The 11997-nt window shown below is 58.0% G+C and overlaps 1 protein-coding gene across 2 annotated transcripts in view; it reads right to left on the reverse strand.

Moving 5' to 3' along the window:
* Col7a1 (collagen type VII alpha 1 chain) overlaps positions 1–9789 on the reverse strand; it is a 31242-nt gene extending 21453 nt beyond the window's left edge. Inside the window, exons 1-29 of one of the 2 annotated variants that reach the window (XM_021663286.2) lie at positions 9673–9789; positions 9479–9567; positions 8807–8987; positions 8105–8264; positions 7925–8018; positions 7673–7834; positions 7351–7511; positions 7145–7274; positions 6916–7032; positions 6519–6665; positions 6319–6432; positions 6089–6238; positions 5876–6004; positions 4779–4922; positions 4568–4693; positions 4326–4469; positions 3726–3845; positions 3448–3591; positions 3000–3125; positions 2749–2895; positions 2414–2536; positions 1914–2060; positions 1537–1671; positions 1313–1459; positions 1093–1229; positions 669–795; positions 435–581; positions 174–346; positions 53–88 (exon numbers count right to left, since the gene is read on the reverse strand). In XM_021663286.2, the coding sequence (XP_021518961.1) occupies positions 53–88; positions 174–346; positions 435–581; positions 669–795; positions 1093–1229; positions 1313–1459; positions 1537–1671; positions 1914–2060; positions 2414–2536; positions 2749–2895; positions 3000–3125; positions 3448–3591; positions 3726–3845; positions 4326–4469; positions 4568–4693; positions 4779–4922; positions 5876–6004; positions 6089–6238; positions 6319–6432; positions 6519–6665; positions 6916–7032; positions 7145–7274; positions 7351–7511; positions 7673–7834; positions 7925–8018; positions 8105–8264; positions 8807–8987; positions 9479–9566 (3756 nt within the window). In that variant the 5' untranslated portion in view covers position 9567; positions 9673–9789. Of the gene's footprint in view, positions 1–52; positions 89–173; positions 347–434; positions 582–668; positions 796–1092; positions 1230–1312; positions 1460–1536; positions 1672–1913; positions 2061–2413; positions 2537–2748; positions 2896–2999; positions 3126–3447; positions 3592–3725; positions 3846–4325; positions 4470–4567; positions 4694–4778; positions 4923–5875; positions 6005–6088; positions 6239–6318; positions 6433–6518; positions 6666–6915; positions 7033–7144; positions 7275–7350; positions 7515–7672; positions 7835–7924; positions 8019–8104; positions 8265–8806; positions 8988–9478; positions 9568–9672 lie in introns of both variants that reach the window. The other variant, XM_021663278.2, reaches the window with a different exon arrangement.
* Positions 9790–11997: the final 2208 nt, after the last annotated feature.

The following is an 11997-nucleotide window of genomic DNA, read 5'->3' on the forward strand; positions in this document are numbered from 1 at the left end:
TAACCAGTCCTAGCCATGGCCTTTGCCCACTCATTCAGCCTTGACCACCTACCTTTGGACAGTGCACAACACAAGGCTCAGGTTGTGGCTGTGGACAAAGAGGTTCTCTGAGACCAGGAAGTTCTAAAAGAACCCCACGGTCCCCTGTCCACCACCAGAGGCCTTGTCCAAACCTGTGTGGTCACAGCTGCCTGACACAAAGCTACTGCCAGATCACTGACTGCTCGGTCCAAGCTTGGGCCATTATCCGTCGCAAAGAAGTTCTGGATGGGGTCCACGCCTGGTGCCAAGCGACGCAGCTGCTCCGGGTCAGCTCCCGCCAAACCCAACATCATCACCTTGAGCCCTAAGAAGAGGTCCAGTGACCTACATGACAACCTCATTGGGACCACCCCCTCTTTCTAAAGCCCCCCTCCCACAGCCCCACAGCTCACCAGAAGCCTGGGCTTCACGAATGGGGCTGACTATGTCCCCTCTCAGAGGCTCATCCACTAACAGGACCATCACCCCTGGTACTTGCTGGCGACGACCAGGAGCATTGGATGCCAAGAGGTGGCTGTGAGCTGTGATCACAGCTGTGCCTGGGGAAAAGCGGTGCCTCAGAACTCTGAGACCCTGAAGCTCCTGGTGGGGAAGGCCCAGCAGTCCTCACCAATTGCAGTCCTCACCTACGTTGCTTCCGCTTGGGTCCATGTAGGGGATGTCACGGATCTTTTGCAAGATGATGCCAAGATCATGGGAACCATTCAGTGGGGACAATGGGGAGGGCTGGTGACTGTAGGACAGCAGGCCAACCTGGGTGGAAACAGACAAAGAGACACAGAACATGGAGGAATGATGGAAGGGGACAGGGACGAGCCACTCTGGATCTGGAGGAAAAAAAAAAAGACCTGGGAGGTGTGACCAAGCCTGAGCTGCTAGCCAGGGACTCAGTGATGATGGTGGGATAGGGAGTCACCCAGCAGGTGAGGTGATCTGGAGCTTGGGGCGGGGGTGGGGCAGCCAGGTAAAGCCTGAGCCTACGAGCGATGGAGAAATGGTGGCTGTGGAGGGACAGGGACAGGTGGAGTCTGACTGTCTTTAGAGCCAAACCTGAGCAGCCTGTGGACCAAGAGGCCCGAGGGCTATCACGAGCCTCTCCAGGACCCTCCTCACAGCCCCTGCATGGTGAGCGTTGTCTCGGGTAGCACGTAACAGGAACACCACATCCACCTGGCCGTGGGGACACACTGCACAAAAGGACTGAGTTACTTACTGGCACCGTTAGCCACTTCATGGGCCCCTCAGGCTTCTCCTGCCGTAGCTTCCATACCTGGTGTTTGTGTGACGGAGACCTCAGGACCTCGAATGCCTCTCTGGATAGGTGTGAGAGAGAAGACATAGGAAACACCAGGTTCCAGGCCGGTCACTCTGTGGGAGCTTGTGGTCCCTGGCAGCGTCTGTGGGGCCCCAGGCACGTCTGCAGAGGACAATTTGGTTAAACAGGAGCTTCTCTATGGAACCCCCATTACCACCCACCTTTGGCCTTCCTCTTACCCCGGCCAGTTCCTCTGAGTGGCCGCCAGGACAAGATATAGCTGGATGCCCCAGGCACTGGGGTCCAGGTCAAAGTCACTGAGTCGAGAGAGGTGTCCACCACACGTAATTCAGTGCTCGGGACACGAGGGGGCTCTGAAAGAGGAATCAAAGACCAAAGGATCTGAGGCTGGAGGCAGAGAGCAAGACAGAGATATGGGATCCTAGAGAAGGTTCATTTTAGCAAAGCATCATGAGAGCTCATGTGGGACTCTCCCCCACGACCTTGGAGGAGGGGCTGCAGGAGTCCCTTAGAGCCTGGAGTGCAGAAAATCAGGGTACGTCATCAGTGGGGGGACAGGCACCCCACAGGCCGGTGGGCACTTTGGAGGGCTCACCAGTGTACGCAGTCACCTTCTTAGGGGGCCCTTCTCCAGTCTGACCCAGCACACTCAGCCACAGGTGGTACAGCGTTGCCGGCTCCAGTCCGCCCAGGGTGTAGCTGTTGGTCTCAGGTCCCACGATCAGGGACTGCTCCTGGCCACCTAAGATAAGCATGAGAGTGAGGATGAGGGCCAGGGGCAGCAGGAGGGTGGTGGCTGGTCACCGAGAAGAGTGTTCCCATCTCACTGACTCTCGACAACCACACCGAGCATGGCTAACCACAGGTTCGTCCTCCTGACGAATGGCCCTCGGTCATCTTTACTCTGTCCTCGTCCCTGACCCCAGCAGACGGGACCCTCGAGACCGAGTGCCCCGCCTCCACCATGTTGACTAAGCCCCCTGCCGGTTTTGATTCTGCAGACCTGCCTCCCTACTCCTTCCGCCACCTTTGATGACTCTGCCCACAGGCCCTCTCCTTTAATTGGTCCCAACTTCTTACGAGGGTACCGCTCACCCTCAGGTTGCCAGTGCAGACGGAAGCCGGGCGCCCCGGGTACTTGCTCCCAGCGCAGCCCCAAGGAGTGTTCTCCACGCTGCACTACTTGAAGGGTTTCCAGAGGTGCTGGAGCCGCAGGCGCTTAAGAGAAAGCACTACTGTCAGGGAGGCCCTGCCCCTTAGGCCGTACTGATCCCACCTACCACACCCCTCTCCCCAGACTTTACCCACACAGGCTCATTAGAAATCCTTGATCCCTTCTCCAATCTCCAGCGCAAGCCCCGCCCCGTAAGCCCCAGCCCATGAACACAGGCTCCAACCCAAGGCCCCTTCCAACCCCCAAAACCTCCTACGTGTGGTGACGACAATGGAAACGGGGGCACCCTCCCGGTCGCCAACAAGTGCTGTCACCCTCACGAAGTAGCTCACTCCGCCTTCGAGCCCCCGAATCTCGGCAGAGTCTTTGTTTCCAGGGAGTATCTGCTGTTTCAACGGGCCACCTGGCCGGGCCAGTGAAGAGTAAGGGTTAAGGGTGTGGGGAGCCAACCGGAGAGGGCAGTTGCAGCCAGGAAGGACAAGGATCAGGTCACGGAGCCATCCATACCTTCGCTACGCCCCCACGCCAGTCTATAGGCTGTGGCTCCAGGGACACCTACCCAGGTGACCCGCAGAACATCGCTGGAAGCGTTAAGGATCTGCAGTTTTGACACACTGCCCACAGGCTCAGGAGCTAGGGATAAAGGCAAGGTAAGGGTCAGGGGCCACCGGCTATCTAGCAGAGACAAGAGTGGCAAGGCAGGCGAGCTAATGAAGGCTGGGCAAGGCGTGGGTCAGCGGGAGGAACCTTAAGAGGGAGGAGGTCAGTGTCTCAGGGGTCATGGGAAGTGTGTCCAAGGTCACCAGCGTGAGTGGACACTCAGGCCCCGTGGCTGGCTCAGCTTGGTAGGAGAGTCACGGAACAGCAATGGAACGGGCAAATGGAACTGGCAGAAATACCTAGTGGGGTGGGTCAGCCAATGAGGTGTGAGAATAGCTGGCCAGGGTCCACTCACCAGTCTTCACAACCACAGAGGCAGGGGTTCCATCCACACCAGCTACGTGGGCTCTCACACGCACTATGTACTCTGTGTTTGGCTCCAGCCCATCTATTTCAGCCACCGTGGCTTCCCCAGAAACCAACTGCGATTTCTCTGGACCTGGGATTGGGGACAGAGGTAACACCAGGACTTGCCAGATTACCTAGTGCTCCTCTTGGACCCCAAAATAATCTCCAGCCTCCATTCAATTCAGAACTGCCTCCCATAACCCTCCTTAAACCCCTGCCTCCTACCATGGCCTGATTGCCAGGAAACCCTGTATCCTGTGGCACCCGGAACCCCAGTCCAAGCAATGCTGATAGACGAGCTGCCAGCCTGCGTCGAATAGACTCTCCTCACTGGGCCCAGTGGGTCTGGAGAGAGATAATGCGCAATCTGGTAAGGTAGGCAGGAGGCCTGACGGGAGAAGAGCGGGGACTATTTTCTGGGGGAAGGCTGAGTGGTTATAGGAGGCAGGGACCTCACAAAGGAGGGAGCGAGGACTCCACAGAAGGCACAGTAGGGTGCTGGCTGGTGGCAGCAATCTGAAAGGCAAAGTCTGACAGAGAGGGGTCTATGGGAGCATTAGGAGACAGGGAGGGCGTCAGGCAAAGGACAAAGAAAAGGTCTAAGAGGAGAGTTGGATCCAGCAAAGGAGGAGGAAGTGGTGGGCTCTGAGGGATGAGCAGCAGAAATAAGAACAGAAACAGTGGGAGCTGCGGGAGAGGCACAGGTGCACATGAGGGGGAAGGCTCGAGAGTAGGAATGGGGATAGGATGGGGTGGAGGTAGTGATTAAAGGGGCCAGAGAAAAGGCACTGGAGGCAAAGAACCAAGGGCGTGCTGGGCACTGACCGGTTCGAGCCATGATGACCACAGGGGGGCCCTCTTCTCTCCCCCGAAGCGCTGACACAGCCACATGATAAGAGGTTCCAGGCTGCAGCCCCAGGATGTCTGTGGCAGTAGAGTCTGGGGTGAGTGTCTGGCTGGACTCCGGACCTGGGAGCAGAGAGAAATGACAGCCTGGTTTCTGCACGGCCCCTTACTTCCACACACCCTGCTAGCTCCCCTAAGCAGCCCACACACTCCACACTGACCACTGCCTGTCCTCCAGCTAATCCGAAATCCACTGGCCCCAGGGACAGGTCCCCAGGCCACTCTGATTCTGGTTGTATCTGATGCCACAACCCGCAGTCCTGGGACGGTAAGTGGGGTCTCCGGATCTGGGGATTAAAGGCAGGGGTCAAGGGTCAAGATGGGGACAAGAGCAAGTGAGTGTCGTCCCTGTAAGCCTCCCGAAGTGCTCACCTCTGTGGATCGTGAGGGTGCCGGCGTCACCCTCACGGGCACCCACTCGAGCAGACACCCGCACCGTGTAGGTAATCCCAGAGCGGACGTCATCCAAGTCAAAGGCTGTCTGAGTCCCAGGAAGCAGCAGCGTCCGCTCAACCCCTGGGAAAAGCCAGGGTGGGCAGGCCGGGGTCAGCATCACACAGGGATACAGAACAGCAGTCAGCGATGAGCAAGGATACGAGACAAGGAGTCTCATGGGAGGTGGGGAGATGGGATGGCGAGGGGCAGGGAGAGGTGAAAACGGTGAGAGAAAACGATGTGGGGTTAGGGGTCCATGGGACAAAAGGACAGGACAAAAGGAGTCATCGATGAACCGGGACACTGGACGATAGGGGTTAGGACAGTATGCTGAGAGTCTGTGACAGTGATGTGAGTTCACAAGCCACCGACAGACACTAACGGAGGATGACCAAGGTGAGTGTTGGGTGAGGTCATGAGGTGAAGGAGTAGTATTGGGGGACCCTTAATGAGGAGGTGGTGGGAATGTGAGGAACTGGGGACCATGGAAGTCTGAAGAGCACTCAGGCAAAGAATCAAGAGACTGAGCCAGGTGGCTGGAGGGATGGCTCAGAGGTTAGAGCACTGTCTGTTCTTTCAGAGGTCCTGAGTTCAATTCCCAGCAACCACATGGTGGCTCATCTGTAATGAGATGGCCTGTCTCGGTGTACATGCAGGCAGAACACTGTATACATAATAAATAAATAAGTATTTTAAAGGAGAGAGAAAGTGACTGCATCAGGCTCTGGCTGGTTTGAGCCACAGTGCCCACAGGGGGGCCCTCTTCTCTTCCTTGAGAAAGACAGCAGAAGGGTGGGTCTCAGAGCCTGTGTTGATGCAGAAGGATGAGCCATGGCAGGGGTAGGGGCAGAGTGCAGATAACAGATGAGCAGGCTGGGGTAGAGGAGAGGAAAGGCAGACTGTGAGGTCATTCTGGGGTTGACAGTTGTCAGGACGTAGAGAGAAAGGAGGCTGCAGGAACCCAGCAGGAGGGGGGGAGAGCTGCAGGCTGGGACTCTGGAAAAAGGGGACTCTCCTGGCTGCTTCCGCCTTACCCTGGGTGCTTCGTACAGTGACGCGGTACTCAGTGGCGCTGGGGACTGGGTTCCAAGACACTCGCACCCGCTGCCCAGGCAGTTCTATGGCTTGTAAATTCATCAGCGGGCCCACCGGCTGCTCTGGCCCTGTGAGAGCCGTGAGGGAGGACGTTGTGAGGCTGGCTGGAGCCGCTAGGCTCTCCCAGTCACCTAGAGCGGCAGAGCCCTCACCAGTGGGAACCACAGCGGCAGGGGTCGCCACCTCGCGGCCCTCCAGCACAGTGTAGAGGGTAAAGCGGTACTCTGTGCCTGGCTGCAAGCCATCCAACTGGTGCCGGGTCACATCAGGGGGCAGCTCCACCACGTCTGGTGGCTCCGAGCCTGTAGGACGGCAGGACCAGGTTAGCTGAAGCCAAGCCCCAAGCCCCGCCTGCCTGCCTGGCTCCCCGACTTGCACTGACCGCTCTCACGACGCCACTCCAACCGATAGCCGCGGGCCTCGGGCACCGAGTTCCAGGAAAGGAGGATAGACGTGGGGCCCAAGATGACGGGGCGCAGGGTCTGCTTAACAGAGTCTGCCCAGGGCACATAGATGTCAGTGGCCTCTGCACCCTGCCCCGCCTGCCCACCCCAGCCTGAAGAAGGGACCCAGGCTTCTCACCAGTTCGGGCAGTCAGAGAGGTGGCAGGCCCCACGCTGCGGTCAAATAGGGTGCTCACCGTCACCTCATAGTCCGTGCCAGGCTCCAAGTGATGTAAAAACACTGAGCCCTGTCCAGAGCTCAGGTCCTGCTGCTGGGTCACCCCACCTGGATGGGGGCCAGAGAGGGTTCAGTGCGTCCTTTTCTTTTCTTTCCAAGACAGGGTTTCTCTGTGTAGCCTTGGCTGTCCTGGACTCGATTTGTAAACCAGGCTGGCCTCAAACTCACAGAGATCCTCCTGCCTCTGCCTCCCCGAGTGCTGGGATTACAGCCGTGCACCACCGAGCCCGACTTATAGATCCTGGGGTCTTACGGGTTCCGGAATGGATGATTTTGTCATCCCACACCTCTCACTCACCACTGAGGTCCCGCCATGCTACACGGTAGCCAGTGGCACCTGGCACCCTCCTCCAGGCCACCAGGAGGCTGTGGGAGGTGATGTTCTGGATACTCAGCTCTAGCCCTTCCTCAGCAGCTGGGGGGAGGAGGGGGAGGCCCCACCGGGGATCAGTAAAGCCAAAGGCAGGAAGGGATTTGAGGGCTGGGTGGTTAGGAGAATGGGCTCAGGGGTTGACAGAAGTGCTCACTGGTCCGAGCCGTCCCACTCACGGCTTCCCCGATGCTGTTGGCGTAGAGGGCGACCACAGTCACTTGATATTCAGTCAGGGGCCGGAGACCCTGTAGCCGGGTGCTGGTCTCCCCAGCCGGGACGTTCACCTGCCCAGGGCCAGATGTCATCTCAGAGAGCCCAGCCAAGCCCTTAGCAGCCACCAGTCACTGCTGACACCCTTACCTCCTGTCGCTCACTCGGCAGGGGCCGTCCCAGCCCTGTCAGAGGAGCATACTGAACCTTATAGCCAATCACGGGGCCACCGGCCGCCGTCCACTGGACTCGCAAGGATTGGCTAGACGGCTCCGACAGCACCAGGTCCCGAGGCCCAGATGGAGGGTCATCTGCTGTGAATGGAATTGGGGCGGTCTCGGGTCAGCACTCCCAGGCTGGGATGAGGATGGGGACCCCCGGGCCGAGGCAGCCAGGGTGGGCGGGAACTTACGAGGCAGGGGTGAGGATGGGGACCCCCGGGCCGAGGCAGCCAGGGTGGGCGGGAACTTACGAGGCAGGGCCACAGGCACGCCGCCAGCAGTTGTGCAAACCCTCCGCGAAATGAGGGGCAGCAGTGTCCTCAAGATGCCGAAGTCATTGACGAAGAAGAAGAAGTCGCTGGTTGGCTGCGAGGCAATCCGCTTCAGCTCCTCGGGGTCGGCATTCTTGATTCCTGAGGGGGCGCCCAATCAGGGCTCAGCGGCTTTCTCCTTCTCTGACCGGTCCCCAACCAACTGACCTGTCCCCTCCGCTTGGTTCTCACCCACAGCAAACAGCTTGACTCCCTGCGCCTTCAATTTCTGGGCAGCTGCGTCCACTAGGTCTTGGGACTTCCCGTCCGTGATGAGGATGCAGACCTGGGATAGATGCCGAGAGCAGTCAGGGATGCCTTGGACATTTCTCTGGGGGGCACATTTGGAGGCACGGTGGGTTTAGGGGACACCTTGGGGATGCCAGGTCTTGCTAGATGCGGCAGGAAGACACGGTCAGAAACATGGTGAAGGGCGGCCCCCGTGCGGGTGTTGCCACCCTTGTAGCTGAGTTCTCGGATGGCGCGGATGGTGTCGCCTCCGGAGCCGAGGGCATCCAGACCGAATTCTGTCCTGAGGGGAGGAAATGAGGCAGCAAAAGGCGAGGGGTCATGATCTCTTCCAGCCCTGGCCTCTGGGATGAGACCTCTTGAGAGCCCAGCCCTGGACCACTGAGGCCTCCGTATTAATAGACTCCTCGGGTGCTGAGCCCCAGCCTGGGGAGGGGACACAATTATCTGGTTAAATAATTATAGGAGGAAGGGCCCAGTTACAGGATGGTGGACACTAGCCCAACAAAACCTTTCTGGTGAGCTGAAGGGCTCAGAGAGCCCTAACATGGAGCCTCCGACAGGAACCCAGCACCTGGAGCTCCTGGACTTCCCCCCTCCCCCTCTATCCACATCAGAAAACAGAGTCACCCTGTCCCTCCACCCCTCACCCCAGGACACAGGTGTTTTAGGGAAGTGGCACTCTTCCAAGTTACCCCTACCTCTCTTCAGAGGAGGTCTTGGCTAGTGCCTTTCTGGGCTCCCCAAAGCCTGTTTCTAGACCCTCCCCTGTCTGAGGAAGGGGTCCTGGGGCCTAAGGTCCTGCCTGGCCCCACGCCAGCTCACCGTGGGTCGTCGCTGTACTGCACTGCGGCAAAGCGGACACCCTGTGCGCTAGCTGCCCCCGAGAAAGGCAGCACCAGCCCCTCCAGGAACCCTCGCACTTCTCGGAAGTTGCTGCGGCCAATGGATGAAGAGCCGTCAAGTAAGAACACGATGTCAGCGGCATAAAGGCGTGTGCAGGTCACTGAAGCAGGGAGGAGAGTTGGCAACCTTTCCCGGGAATCCAGCCACCCTCCCCTAGGCACTGAGGTCCCTGGGATTTAGGGACTGGGAGACAATAGGCCTCATCTGCGTATGTAAATGCAGCCCCAGGTAGGTGTGTGGCGGCCAGAGCTGGAGCAAGCCACAGCGGGGCTCCAAGCGGAGCCTCTCCGAGAGGGCTGAGGCACCGCCGGGGAGGGTAAGTTGCAAGCTGGGGTGCAGCTCTGGGGCTGAGGGCAGCTTAGAGGGACTGCTGCCCGGTGGCAAAGGGTTCAGTGTGCATCTAGGGTGCTAGAATTTGGGTGCCGATGGGATAGGAGGCAATCAGGGGAGCCCAGAGCGGAATTCAGGGAGTCTGGGAAGAATCAGAGGCATCCGCCAAGAGTCTGAAGGAGCCCAGGGTGGGAAGGTGTCAGGGATAAAGTTTGGGTAGATGCATGGGTGCCAGGGTGCCGAGCCCGGCAATGTGCCCACCTCTATCTCTGGTCTGGGCCCACACTCCAGGCGCCCCCACCAGGACCTCGGCAGCGCAGAGCGCAGCGACCAGGAGCCGCAGGCTCATCCTGGGTGATAGAAACCATCAGCCGGGACCCCGGCCTCTGCCCCTCGTCTCCCGAGCCTTTGGCGGGAGGAAACCCACTGGCCCCCATCCCGAGTCCTAGTCTTGCCTGAGCGTCAGCCTGCTCCCGCCGCCGCCGCAGCAAGTCCCGCCGGCACACAGGAGAAAAGTCCCTGATCCCGGGAGGCGGAGCAGCAGGCGGGGACCAGGCGGCCCGCCCTCACCCACCTCCCCAGAGGTTGCTTCCCCCACCCCACTTCTCCGGGATTTAAGATATGACACAATTAAGGGCAAGGCTCCGTCCCATGGCTTCTGGGAATCACCCAGGTTTTTGACAGATGCTGAGAGAGAACCCCCAACCTCCCTTAGGGTTACAAGCCTGGACTGCGTTTTAGTTGGAGTGACAATGAAGTCATTGCTGCTCTCTGAAGTGTGGACAGGTCTCTGCAGACCATAGGGGTAGCAGCCCGATGTAGGACATACTGCAGCTGCGGCTGACTCACCCCAAGCCGGTGGGGTGCCCAGACAAGGCCTCAGGCCATAGGTCCTGACAAACGCAAATCCTGTGAATCAGCCGTGCTTCTGTCTGATGGACCTCCTGAGCCACACCCTAACCTTTATGGCCAGCAGGGCAGCCCCCAGCAAATGGGAAACACTGGGACTACCTTAGGGACCCTAAGATCTCCCTGGGCTGGATCTAAGCAATACATTCCTGCTTTGGAAAAGACCTGTGTCGTGCTTATTATCGTCCATTCCAAAGCCCCTCACTCCCTACTAAGTTTTCAACCAGCCCTAGACAGATGCCATCCAGCTGTGTTTGTGGAGAGGGAGGGTTGTCCATATGTGGAGGGGAGGACCACCCATGCTGACAGCTCATCTCTCAGGAATCCCCCTCCTGATGCCCATGTTTTCATTAGCAGGGACCATCCATGATTCAGGCCAGGCTCCTCACCTACGTCCCTTCATTCTGGCCTGCCGGAATCCCCTCCTCCACCCTACTCTTGTAGACCCTTTTTACTCAATTCCCGGACTAAGCCGGGGTGAGCCTATGACCATTTCCTTTCCTCATTGTCTCCAGGTATCTAACTTTCCCCTTCCTAACTGACCCCCTCTCAATCCTCTGCATGGACAGTCATTCCCTATCCCCATGCACAAACCCACTTTCCTAATGAGGTCTTTAGTTATACATGTAGGTTTACTAGGTGGGTGACGTTAAGACAGACAGCCCTGAGAAAACTCGACCCCATACTGGCCATCCCCTTTGTTTTCTAGCCAGTCCTGTATAGTCCAGCACAGCACAGAAAGGACGTCTTCATTCACCATTGCCGCTGGGCTGCTTCTCATATGCCTGGTCCTGCAATCACGTTCAGGTCCACAGGCTAAGTGGAAAGATGTTTCCATTAGGCCTGCCCAGGGCTGAGAGTTTTCTTGCATGGCCAAACCTCAGGGTGCTGGGGACCATCCACCATTTCCCTGTGGTCAGGAAAACTGCAGCGTCCCTTGTTGCTGAAGACTCCCACTCCCAGGACCCTCCCAGGACATAGTGCTGTGTCTTCACAGGTCTTAGAAACTTTTCCCAATATCAGGGTCTCCTCGGCAGTGTCCCAGGCCTCCCGTCCCTAGGAGGTATGCTCCTGATGAGGGCAGTAGAGAACTAGGCAAGACAAAGATGGCATATACAGTACGGACATACATGTACATGTGGGCTTGGCCTTTAGGGAAGATAGGAGGCCCATCTTAAAAGTATTGGCACCAAAGCAAACCTCACCAGGCCTGGAGTGCCCCTCAACTAAAGACTCAGTGCAGGGTCAAGGGAGGGGACTGAGAAGGCTGAAGGCTGGAGATGACTAGGTCAATAGCAGCCAAAAGTTTCATGAACAGGGTGTGGCCCTCTAAGGCCTTGCCTACAGCACCCTGGCAAGTTTGCAGCCTTATCGACAATACAGGAGACCTGTGCCTACCTGCACCTCTTCCATCAAGACAGTGGAGTCCCCAGAGTGACCTTTCCCCTCATGCTTCCCTGGCTTGTCATGGTTAGCCAGATGGCACCAGGGTCCATATGCCATAGTACCTCCAATACCTCCAAACTCCTCACCCCAACTGGGCAGACTGTCCTCTGATCCCCCCTTCCCTCTGCCTCTCCCTATATACTGGGAATATGGCCTGCTTGTACTTTCACGTCTCCCAATGGCCCTGATCATAACCAGACTCTTGTGGACTGCCACAGAAACGCAGCCCAGTCCCCATGCTAATTCACAGCTCCTACCTACCAAGTTATTACTCTTCTCAATCGCCAGCAGGGCACCTGCCTGACATGTTTCTGGAGAAAAGGTGAAATGAATGTGCGGAATCCAAGTCCCAGCAGCTCCAGCTCTCTCCTGCCCAGCATATTTGTAGGTCAGACACGGGCTTAGAAGTCAGATCTACCATGAGT

The sequence above is a fragment of the Meriones unguiculatus genome, chromosome 6 (assembly GCF_030254825.1).
Source record: "Meriones unguiculatus strain TT.TT164.6M chromosome 6, Bangor_MerUng_6.1, whole genome shotgun sequence".
Classification (NCBI taxonomy): Eukaryota; Metazoa; Chordata; class Mammalia; order Rodentia; family Muridae; genus Meriones; species Meriones unguiculatus.